Below are 12898 nucleotides of genomic sequence, written 5' to 3'. Positions count from 1 at the left end.
TAGGGTGTATGGAACTACACTTGCCTTAAGGTTAAAGGTATCAAAGAAGTCTGACTTTGCAAGGGATCTGTTGCTCTGTTCATCCAGCACTGCATACATTTTCACTGCCTTTTCTCTTTTCCCAGTGGGATATACAGTCACTAAACAGATTTTAGAGCATGACCGTGCACTCTTGCCTTGTCCACATACTTCAGTGCAATTCGACATGACTGAAGAGAGTGGGGTCTCTTGTTGCTCCCTGCCCTGATCTTTCATGGGTTCCACAGTCTCTAGTGGTGCAGGAGCAGGGCCAGGGTGCAAAGCTGCAATATGTCTCTCACTGCCACATTCTGTACATTCCACTGATATTTTACAGTCTTTGGCAATGTGGTAAGTAGATCTGCAGCACTTACATCAGATGCCATTTTGTTTAAGGAAGGACATCCACTCTGCAATAGGTTTGCTTCTAAAGCCTTTGCATTTCTTTAGTGGATGTGGTTTTTTGTGTATTGGGCAATGTCTATCTGGGTTTTCTATGGTATATACCTTATGGGTGCTTTGACAGTCTGTGACTTCTGAAGGTACACATGTTTTGTGTGTGGATACAGAGGTCTTACCGTGAGGTCTGTGAGGTCTTTGCGATTGATTGCTGCTGGTGGTGAAGGCGAAACTGGGATCACTTTGGATTTTCGCTTGCTGTCGGACAAACCTAGAGAGCACAGAGAAAGTGGGAAAAGCGATTCCATAATCTTCTTTGAATTTACCTCCCACAGACATCCACTTGTCTTGCAGATTTGAAGGTAGTTTCTCTACTATGGGATTAGTGCCTTTGGCCGTATCTAGATATGAAAGCCCTGGCAAGTAGCCATCCTCTTTGGCATATTCTATCTCTAGCAGAAGATCACTCAGTTCTTGTAGCCGCACGTTGTCTCTGTAGCCCACTTTGGGAAAGACTTCAAGTTTCTTCAACAGTGCTCCCTTAATTACCTCTGGGGATCCATACGTTTCTTCTAGTCTTTTCCAGGTCATGTTGAGTCCTGCTGCAGGGTTGAACAGGTTTGCTCTTCTCATCCTCTTTGCATGCTCTGCTGACTCGGTACCAAGCCATTTTATCATTAAATCAATCATCTGCTGGTGATAAGTTCAGACCTCCAGTGGCATTCAGAAATTAAGCTTTCCATGCCCAATAGTTTTCAGGACAGTCATCAAACTGGAGAAAGCCTGAGCTGACCATTTCTTTGCGGATGAGATATTTGGTGACATCCACTGCACATTGTTGTTCGCACATGTAATCTTTAGGTTGAGGTGGTGGGAACACTTGTTTTTTGTTCCTAGGGGATTTTGGTGCTTTATTTTTGGTTTGCTGGTGGCCACTGACCTCTTGTGGTTGATTGGGCCTGCCCAGGGGGTCTGTAGATCTCGACCTGAATTCCTTTGCTTCAGGTTTAAAAGACTGTTCCTTTGTATGTACATCAGGGTTCTGGACGTACTCATTTGTACGATCTGCAGAGGATAGAGGTTTTTCTGGAACCTTTGGGTCTTTATATGCTTTTTCACTTTCTGACCGAGTTGTTCCCATGTAGGCAGCGGCCTCTGCTTCAGTAACTGCAACTGCAGTCTGTCGCTGCAGGATAAGCAATGTTGATTCTAACTCCTCCCCTTCTTGTGCTATGGCAGCTTTCTTAGCTGCTATCTCCTCCATCGTCATATCTTCTTTTTCTGCGTACTGTAGCCGGACACGGGCAGCTTCTGCCTTGGCACGAGTTCTAACTGCTGAAGAACTTGCTGAGGACATCTTGCTAGATCGTGAAGATCTGGACACATGTGACTGTGCATCGTCTTGCTGGGCGCTGGGGATGTTGTCCCTACCTCCCTGTGACAGCGGTAGTGTGTCATCAGCCTGGTACTTTGTTCCTAATCTTAGACTCATGCTGCAGTAATGGCGTCTCCGTTTATTCCAGACCGCCACATGGGTGTCCTTTTACTGTTCTGCTTCGTGTTATTGAACTGTTGTATAACACTAGTCAGACAGTCTAACAATAATTCAGAAGTCAAGAAATGTGAGACATCAGATCTGTATGTATTCTTTGTTCTGAATACCTTTGTAAAACTACAACATAAGCACAAACAAAACATATGTGTCAGTACATTAAACATTATACAACAGCTTCATCCCATCAGTGAGTGTACTCATGGCCAATTCCACCATAAGTCCAGGAATTGCTTGGAGCTCCACTGTATGCTGCTTGCTAGATTCAGAAGCAGTCATGAAATAGAGGACAGGAACTTCCAGGTTAGAGGTTATTGCCTCTGTGAAAATTACCACTTCCTGACAAATCCTGCTATAACTAGGCATAATAACTCTAACCAATAGATGTCAGCAACATCACATAACATTACAGTATATTACATACATTATTTTCAACAATGTGGGCAGAACATCAAGCATAGAGATACTACACCATCCATCATATGTCTGATCTATAATATGCACCTAGGTAGCTTCCATGCATGTAATAATGTAAGTTATGATCTATACCTTTGCTCCCATACTAATGACAGGAAGAAGCTCCTCTCCCAGCAGAGGTACAGACAAGGCAGATGACAGGCAATCATTAGAACCCTTCAGAGAACCTTCCTGTGTCCTGTCACCTGTGTTTCTTAACCAAAAAGAAGCTTCCTTAATATACACGTTTTTCACATTCAGTACAATGACAAGCACTCTGATTGGACACTTTTAGTAGCTCCTTTGATCTTTTGGGTGACAGGTAATGCCTTTTGGGCTTGGACAGCTGAAGTAAAGTTATATAGATATTTCCTAAACTTCATTATTTTACTATTAATTAGGTAAACAAGTTACCCTTTGAAGAATGCTACTTACCTTACTTAATACCTCTGCTGGCCAACTCCTTTCAATTCTCACTGAGCTATCTGCATTTTATCACCTTTGCAGATTTGCAAAGTACCTACTTTGAAATGTAACAAGTCGACCCCTGGTTATCTTGCATAAAATTAACATAGCAAAGAGTTCTTGTTTTTGTTGTCTAAAATACATCTAGCTCAATCATATTCTGGCTTGGTCAATAACTTGAGAATACACCACGTAAAAAAAATAAATAAAAATAATGTATATATATATATATATATATATATATATATATATACACACACATACACACACATATATACATACACACATATAATTACAATATCCGTACAGTGTCCTGCGTTACTTTCTTCTTCTGCTGGCTGCTTTGTATGCTGCATTTGGTTTAGAGGTGGGGCTGAATGTGGCTGCTGGTTTTGGGGGTTTTGGATTGGGGATTCCGGTGACCCCTGCTCCTCACACAGCGGACTCTGGGTCCGCTGTGTCTGGAGTGGCCCCCGAGTCTGTGCGAGTTTGTGGGCTTGCATACGCTGGTTCAGCATTTTGACATGAATTCACCTGCTGGCTCTCCCCGTGTCTGCTTGGGTTCTGGTGGCCCCGACCATCACCGCCAGTAGGGTTTGTGCAGAACCCGTTCTTGGCAGGGATTTGTCTACTAGTTCGGGTAGGGAGGCGGCATCTGGGGCTCCTTTACCTGCAACTGGGGATTCAGTGGGGGCTCCTACGGTGGTGGATGGGCCGACCGATACCAATTCGCTTAGTGGATTCTGCAAAATGTGATGTGTACGTGTGTTTTGAGGACCACCATCTCAAGTCGGAAGTCAGGGAAAAATTCTGGAAAGGGGAGTACATTAAGATTTTTCACGTTGCTCACCTTGGAGAAGTTCAACTTAAATAGGCTGAAGCTGGAAGACTCCAGGAAGGACGATGAAGAGAAACGTTGTTTCCGGTTTATACCTCGCACCTTTAGCAATTGGTTGCAGGCCTTCACTATTTTTGGCAGTGTGATTGGGGAAAAGTATCCGAAACACTGTTTGCCTCTTTTTTGCTATTTGGACACCATAAGTGTGGCCCACAGGGTGTACAGAGGTGTGGCGTGGTTGCGAAATGATGAGCAGTGTCGGCAATGTAAGGCCGTTCGCTCATTTGTTGCGTTGAGATCATAAGGACATTGGCCTATGGATGAAGCTGATGAGTTTGGCATGAGCATCCTGGTCCTTTTTCCGACTTGGGACGCTAGTCCAAGAACTCCTGGGCAGTCAACTGTTAAGCATCGGGGGTATTGCTGGCAGTTTAACAAAGGTTTAACAAAACTTCTCGCTTTGGTGCCGCCTGTCGATTCCGACATGACTGCTCCGCTTGTGGCGGTGCCCACGCCTTCATCCGCTGCTTTAAACAGGGCAGGGGCCATCCCAGAGACCCTTCAGGTAACGATGCCGGTGAGGGTAGAAAGCATGCAACCTTTCCTAAACAGGTATCCGGATCGGGCTGCTGCCTGGTTGCTGGCGTCTGGTTCTTGGTTGGTTTTGTTACTCCCTGCTCTCTTGCTCGTATTCCCCCTATCGTGGACAATCTCCATTCGACCCGGTTACATCCGGATGTGGTTTCTGAAAAACTTGCCAGGGAGGTTGCATTGGGAGTATGGCCTGCCCATTCTCTCACCCTCTGCTGAACAGTTTGGTGGTCTTCCCATTAGGTCTCGTCCCTAAAAAGCAGCCTAACAAGTTTTGTTTAATCCACCACCTCTTTTTCCCCAAGGGTGGTTTGGTAAGTGATGCGATTGATCTGGAGGCGTGCACGGTGTCTTATACCTCGTTTGATGCTGCCCTTTTTTGGGTGCGGCATTACGGGCGGGGTTCCCTCATGGCTAAGATGGACATTGAGACGGCATTTCAGTTGCTGCCCAAGCATCCTGGGAGTTTTCATCTCCTGGGTTGCTGGTGGTTGGACTCCTTTTATGTGGACCGTTGCCTCCCCATGGGCTGTTCTATCTCCTGTTCCTTTTTTGAGGTGTTCAGTTCCTTTGAGTGGGTGCTACAGGAGGTTATGTTCTCCATTACTTGGATGACTTTCTGTGTATTGGCCCCCCTCGTCAAACTTGTGTGCCGTCTTACTGGCATTGGTTCAACATGTTGCGGACTGCTTTGGCATACCATTGGCTGTGCATAAGACGGAAGGACCGAAGGAGGCGATTAGTTTTTTGGGGATTGTGATTGACTCGCTCGCCATGGAGTGCTGCCTGCCTAACAACAAGCTGTTCATCCTCAAGGCGGAGATTCACTTGGTATATAAGGCAACACTTTTGTTGCTTTCTTTGCTGTGATTAAACGCAAGATCAAGTGAAACACGTTAACAGGTTCTGTATTCATGTCCTGGTGTTTTGTGTGTCCTATGGATTAATAAATATACACTATATTCATCAATCCTCCGGTGTGCGGCTGACCCTTCTTCCTGTTGCATCGTGTGTGGTGGCGAGCCAAAGCCTGCAGCTGTCGTGGATTGATCTGGATTGTTTGCCTGACCGGTATAACTCTGTTCTTTGGCTCCACGCATGATTGTTGAGGGGGATTTTAATCTGGTTATATCCCCCCATAAGCATAGGAAGGTGCTTTTTGCTCCCACTCTGTCAAAGAGACTAAGCTCCTCCTAAACGGGTTTCTGTAAACTGATCCGGGAGCATCACCTCTTTGACGCATGCCAGGTTAAACACCCTCTCCATAGGCAATTCACGTTTTATTCTACTCCACATCGCATGCCCTCTCAATTGGATCTTTTTTTGTCATCGCCCCCCTGATCCCTTCCTGCTTTCCTCAGAGATCAACCCGATGACTTGGTCAGATCATGCCTCACTGTCACTTGATCTCCTTCTTCCTAACTCTTCCTCCAAGGTCTTTCACTGGTGCCTCAATGAGAGTTTTATGCACTCAGAACAACTTCAAGAGGAGCTCTCTCGGGGCCTGGATGCTTATTTTCAATTTAACATTGGCTTAGTATCTTCATCCTCAACCCTCTGGGAGGCCCATAAGGCCGTTTCCAGAGGCCTCTGCATTTCCATGGGCATTCATTTAAAGAAGGCCTCTGTTTGTGCCAGACAATCCCTCTTACTCCAATTATCCTGTGCCGAACATCGATTGCTAAATCACCCATCTATGCCTCGGCTCCAGAAAGTTTCCCATATATGGGATCAAATTAGGGCTCTTGACCTGCATAAAACTGCTCAGTCTCTTGCCAGGGCTAGGCAAAAATGTTATGAGTTTTCTAATAAACCCCATCACATTTTTAGATTTAAATCTCAGACGTCCTCCTCTCTACTGGGCCACTTACTCCAGTCTGATGACAAACCCACATATGACCTGTATGTTATGGCTACAATATTTGGGTAATACTATGAGAAGCTTTATAATTGCCTAGCCCCTGATACTCACCCTCCCCTTCAGATGGCTGCTTTTGACACTTTTTTTGACTCCTTACAGCTGCCAAGTTTGTCACCTTCCAATGTTTTAGCTTTGAACGTGGACATCTCCATTGAAGAATTATTGGATGTTGTCAAACATCTTCCTACTCACAAGTCCCCAGGGCCGGATGGTCTTCCTTACTCATATTACCTTTATTTTAGATCAACATCTTCTGACTTTGTTTCGGGATCTCCTGAAGGGGTCCCATCCACACAATGATTTTACATGCGCATACATTTCTGTGATCCCCAAGCCAGATACCATTCCTTACGAGATAATTATCGTCCAATAGCCTTATTAAATTCTGACTACAAGATTTTTATGAAAATACTAGCTAACAGACTGGCCAAATGTATCTCAAAGCTTATACACACAGACCAGGTGGGCTTTGTTCCAGCTAGACATGCTGCAGATTACATCAGGAGAACCATTGACCTGATTGATCTTGTCAATAAGTCCCAGACTCCTACTCTCTTGCTGAGCTTGGATGCGCAAAAAGCGTTTGACCGATTAAGTTGACCATACACTAGTTCTGGAGAGATTTGGGTTCAGTGGTCCATTTGTTTCTGCTTTGAAAGCCCTTTACTCCACTCCCTCTTCCCAGGTCCAATTAGCGTTGTTCTTATCCCCTTCCTTTTGGATGTCCAATGGTACACGCCAGGGATGCCCGCTTTCCCCCTTGTTGTTTATCCTCTGCTTGGAACCCCTGGCTATAGCTATCAGATCCAATCCAGATATCCATGGGATACGCACCCACAATAGTGACTTTAAAACTGTCTTTGTTCACTGATAACTTCTTGCTGACACTGACAGAGCCCCACATTACTCTGCCAGTCTTACATCGTACTCTACAGCTTTTTGGTGCCCTGTCGGGTTATAAGGTTAACGCTTCTAAAACTGAAGCATTACCACTCCACATACTATCTACCATTATCTTTCCTTCAGTTAAACTATCCTTATCGATGGTGCCCCCCACGCCTTGAGGTATTTAGGTATTAACCTTACCTCCTCTTACCACTCCCTTTATGAAGCTAATTTCTCACCTCTGTTTCATGCTATTTCTCAATCCTAAAATCTTGGGACAATCTTTCCATTTCATTCCTTGGAAGGATTAATGTGCTAAAAATGACCATACTGCCCAAACTTCTGTATCTGTTTGAGACGCTTCCTGTTCCTATTCCCATGACCAAGTTACGCTCCCTTCAGAAATCCTTCCTCCATTTCAGCTGGCATAATATATCTCATTGAATTGCCCGTACTGTCCTATCTCCTCGATCCAGGGGAGGTCTGGGGGCCCCAGACATTATGTTGTATTGTATGGATACTCATTCTTACTCTTGTCTTGTTGTCCTCCTAGCACCCCCCTAATAAATTGGCCGAGATTGAATGACTGCAATTACATCCAACACACCCTTGTCCTCTACTCTGGTCTATGGCCAACACTGAAACCACCTCTTATAAACATCTCCTGCTCGGGCCCATGCATTTTATGTTATCTATATGATGGTGATGTAGGGTTAGATTCGCCAAGTCGTCTTTGTGTCCCCCCCCATTGTGTTCCCCCCCTAACCAATGGCATACTTAATCTCAATCTCCCAGATAGTTTGTCTTTGGCTCACATGGGTCCCTGGGCCGGTTTATTTCAGTTGCGACATTTGGTCCACCCAGTAACCCGTAAGCTTAAACCCTTTTCTGAGATTCAAAAAGCTACTTGTATGTCACCTCACCAGTATTATGTTTACCTACAGATAAGGCATTTTTTCTCCTCCAAACCTCATCTTCTCCAAAGCCTGCTCTCTTCGAACGCAACTGCATTCAGGGTCTGTACCAACAGGGCATAATTTCCTCTACCTATAAGCTACTTCAGGATGCCTGTCCCATCTCTATTGATACACACCTTTATATGCGCAAATGGCTCCAAATCCTCCAACGTGATATTGCCTTGGATCAATGGAGTAGGATTTGGGAGGCTGCCTCTAGATCTTCTATATGTGTAGTATATAAAGAAAACACTTATAAAATCCTAATGTTCTGGAATAAGACCCCTGAGGTTCTCCATGCTCACAATCCAAGTGTTTCTTCTGTCTGCTGATGATGTGGCGAGGAAACTGGCACTCTATTACACATTTTCTGGACTTGCCAACACATTGCGCTCTTCTGGAGAGAGGTCCTTGACCTTTTGCAGCTACTTTTGCAGGCTCCTATTCCATTTGAGCCCATCCACTTCTTGCTGGGCCTACCTTTTCCAGACCTCTCCAAATTTGCCAGGAAACTATCCTCCCATGTTTTAACAGCGGCCAGGAGAACCATTACCATGCATTGGCTTTCTACTACGCCTCCTACATGATCAGAATTGGTGAAGGTTACAGCAGAGAATAGAAGAATGGAGTACCTCACTGCCTTGCATGCTAACTCAGTCCCCATCTTTGAGGCAGTTTGGGAACCGTTGGATCTTTCCATTTCTGATTTGCCTACTCAATTGTGTGAAAATGATGGCTAATTCACTGTTATGTGCTGACATTGTATGTACCTATATGCCTCTCATCGATGACACCGTATCTTTGTTCTTTATTGTCTTGTGATTGTTACTTCACAATTCTATGCAACCGTTTGTTGTAAGTTCTTTAAAAATCAATAAAAAGTAAATTATAAAAAAAAAGATATTGCGAGGTCTGGATTTATGGAAATGTCTTTAAATACATGCAAGTGTTACGTGCGTTGGAGCTGACTAGTATCCACTGAGACGGAGGATTTATAATACCACCTAAAAGTATCCATTATATGGGAGGATAGAAACAGAATCAAACTGCGCAAGTCTCCAATCACCTTATTCCACAAAGCTGCAAACATTAAAGAAGATATCCTCTCTTTTCAAAAAGCCTAATTAAATAAAATATTGTGCTATGTGAAACAATAAACTTCATACAACATGCATATGCACTATGAAGACCTTCATACCTATGAAAGGCGATCAAAAAATAAATAAATAAAACAGTATTGTGTAAATGTCACTAATCATATGCATACATATGAAGACACTCAGATCTGTGAGATGTGATCAAATAAAAAAAACAGCAACATATTGTCCATATAAACATATAGTAAAGTCCATATGAAGATGGAACTCCACAATCGGTGATAACGCTGTATGTCAATGCTGTAGGTGCACCATGGGTAGTCTTCCTTCAGGAATTCACCAACATGCACACCACCACCAAGTGATTAAATGGAGGCTTACCAGAAATAGAGACCCCTTAATTATAGGAGGTCTCAACCAGCATTGCAATGTAAGATATTAGCAGATTCTCCATGCCTGTAACAGGGATCTTCCAAACCTCCAAACCCAAATGTGAACTCCAAAATGGTGCCAAATAATATAAATGAAAACACATGCCTCTCATAGTGTAATATATATCAAAATCCTTTATTTGCACAAGTAAAATCCTACTTACAGGCTGTAGAACAATAAAAAGCATACAAAAAGACTGCTTCCAAGATGGCTGACAGCGCGATGATGTCAGAGGACTGTGATTTATTAAACTTCACTATAGTCACATAAGCTGTTACTTGAAACCTTTTACACACCTTTTAATAACAAAAAATAAAAGTGAATGAATGTGTTATCTCAGGTGTGTCTGGTTGTACCTGAACTGGAATATGACATAAATCTATGTTCAGGGCAGACAGATTTCAGTTTGTAGAATATCCTGGTGGTCCCATGGTTACATTGCTCTTTTTCATGTATTTTTTCTGTATATATTGCATATTTACTTGTAATATCTTCACAGGAACATCAGTTGTACCTGGAGCAAGGACTTCAGAATCAAGCCAGAATGTATCAAGAACAGATCGAAGATTTAAAGAGACAGAAAAGAAAACTTGTTGATTTGGGTTTCCTTAACCCTGTTGTTAACTTTGTTGGGAGATTGTTTAGAATTTTTATATAATCTTGGGAAAAATGTATCTCCAGGCAAATCTTCTCTTGTTATTTCTTGATTGACTGAGGAAGAAATAAAATGTCTGTCAATATTTACTGCACTATGTGACCTTTTATAGGGGACTCCCTCTGGCTTTCTTGTCAGTGACAATGTGACACAAGGATAGGAAATATGGGTCACAGACAGCAATAAAAACAGATTTTTTTTTTTTTGGGGGGATGTAGGTTTTTTTTTTTTGCAACCACACCACTGAATGGGAGCATTACCCTACTGACACCAATGTAATGGGGACATTGCACTACAGACACCAATGTAATGGGGACATTGCACTACTGACACCAATGGAATGTGACACAACACAAGCAAGAGATTCTTGAGAAACCAAATGAATCGTGGTGGATGATAATCATCAGCTCTCTATAGTAGACAGGAATGTGCTGCCAGTGCTGCCCTCTTTAGATCAGAGAATATTAAAATCACAAAAACAAGCAAACAGGGTGCCTGGGCCTAGTGAATTACCGCCAACACTTAATTGGAATATAAAAACACACGTAAGTGCATACTCATAAAAGTCAAGGAGTGACAATTGAAGGGAAATGTATGTCCTTTTGTCTGTCATTTTCTTTTCCCTCCATTTTATATCTTGTACTACATGTTGATTGTTTTATATTATACCCAGAATGAGTTCATGAGAATATGCTGTCAGTTGTGTGTTACTGAACTGTGCTCACACATTCTTTTGTTTTTTATCTTAGCTTAGCCTTGGTAGAGGCAGGGAAAGTATCCAGTTATTTCTTTGTACTAACACCACCTGCTTCTGCTATAATACAGTTAAAAGTTAACCACTTTTGCTCCATGGGAAAATCTAAATTGTTCACGTACACAGCCTTGACAAGTATCCAGTGAAATTCTATTCTCTGTTTCTCTGCTACAATTTATCATATATAAGGAGGAATATTATGAATAAAGATTAGACTGTTCTTTGGAAGCTGGCGTGTGTAGACTTCTTTCTTACAGAGAGAACAGTCTCTTGAGCTCAAAAACGGGGGGGGGGGGGGGGGGGGGGGGCGAAACCTACCAGTAGTCATTAGAAGCACAAATACCTTTCAACAATGTTGTACAAAACCCCAGAAACATAAATGTGATGCAGAAGACGGAACTCCCAAAGTTCTGCCATGAATTAGACTATCTCTGATGCATTTCTAAGGACCTGCCCACTTCTTCTAGTCTGAATAATTCAATTGTTCTTACATGATCAATAGTTGTTATAACAATTGATTTCTATATATGATTGCCCACATGCCCCTCATGCATACGGTGTTTTCTTTAGTGCAAATTTTCTTAAGGAGAGAAGAAGAAGCACCTCTGAGTGCAGCAGAACACTCCAATATATAATAAAAGTAGGAACACTCACATGGTAGTAGAGTAATAAAAGCATGTAGGGTATTGTGGTGTGGAAACACCGTGTGGTCCGGCTGTCACTGGTGTATCGTCCGCGTCTCGGTGGTAGGGAACGTGGTTCAGCAGGGAGACAGATGTGGAGCCAGCCGGCATGCACATACTCCTAAAGATGGCGGCTGGAATGCACATTGAACCGCAACATTGGCATAGGCGTGATGACGTCAGTGACCAAGATGCAATGCAACGCGTTTCAGAGCATGCGCTGGCCTCTAGTGGCAGAAGCGCGCTCCTTTCTCAAGCAGAGGAATGACATGGCAGAAGGACCATTCCTTTTATAATGGCTAATGTGCCTTAATTGACAATCAACAATTCGGGAATAACAACTAGCATAATTGGAAACATGTGTGTTAGTGATGAGGAACGTGTGGGATAGTGATGAGGAACATGTGTGATAGTGATGAGAAACATGTGTGTTAGTGATGAGGAACATGTGTGTTAGTGATGAGGAACATGTGGAATAGTGATGAGGAACATGTGGGATAGTGATGAGAAACGTGTGTTAGTGATGAGGAACATGTGTGTTAGTGATGAGGAACATGTGGGATAATGATGAGAAACATGTGTGTTAGTGATGAGGAACATGTGTGTTAGTGATGAGGAACGTGTGGGATAGTGATGAGGAACATGTGGGATAGTCATGAGGAACATGTGTGATAGTGATGAGAAACATGTGTGTTAGTGATGAGGAACATGTGTGTTAGTGATGAGGAACATGTGGGATAGTGATGAGAAACGTGTGTTAGTGATGAGGAACATGTGTGTTAGTGATGAGGAACATGTGGGATAGTGATGAGAAACGTGTGTTAGTGATGAGGAACATGTGTGTTAGTGATGAGAAACGTGTGTTAGTGATGAGGAACATGTGGGATGGTGATGAGGAACAAGTATGTTAGTGATGAGGAACATGTGGGATAGTGATAAGGAACACGTAGGTCTTACAATTAAAAACATAAGTGGGGGAAGAAAACACAGCAGTAGGGGAAAATTATGATAATAGGAGAAAAAAAGGGGAAACAAACGACAAACGTTACCATGGTAACAGGGAATGGGGGAAGAATTAAAATTATATAAAAAAGGGGGATAAGAAAAATAAAAACAAAATTATGAATAAAAAGATGAAAAAATTATGAAAATAATGAGATTAAAAGCAATGTAGAAAAAAAAAATAAAAATATGAA

General features: G+C 42.8%; 1 protein-coding gene across 1 annotated transcript in view; it reads left to right on the top strand.

Moving 5' to 3' along the window:
• Positions 1-11247, top strand: part of LOC149431181 (guanylate-binding protein 3-like) — a 104034-nt gene extending 92787 nt beyond the window's left edge. Inside the window, exon 10 of the mRNA XM_089665820.1 lies at positions 10110-11247. Coding sequence (XP_089521946.1) covers positions 10110-10268 — 159 coding nt within the window. The 3' untranslated portion in view covers positions 10269-11247. The remainder of the gene's footprint in view (positions 1-10109) is intronic.
• The last annotated feature ends 1651 nt before the right edge of the window (positions 11248-12898 follow it).

This window comes from Staurois parvus, unplaced genomic scaffold, assembly GCF_062004578.1.
Source record: "Staurois parvus isolate SC_StPar_1 unplaced genomic scaffold, SC_StPar_1.0 ptg002362l, whole genome shotgun sequence".
NCBI lineage: Eukaryota > Metazoa > Chordata > Amphibia > Anura > Ranidae > Staurois > Staurois parvus.
Note: the sequence above shows the minus strand (reverse complement) of the source record. Positions and strands in the feature narration are given on the sequence as shown.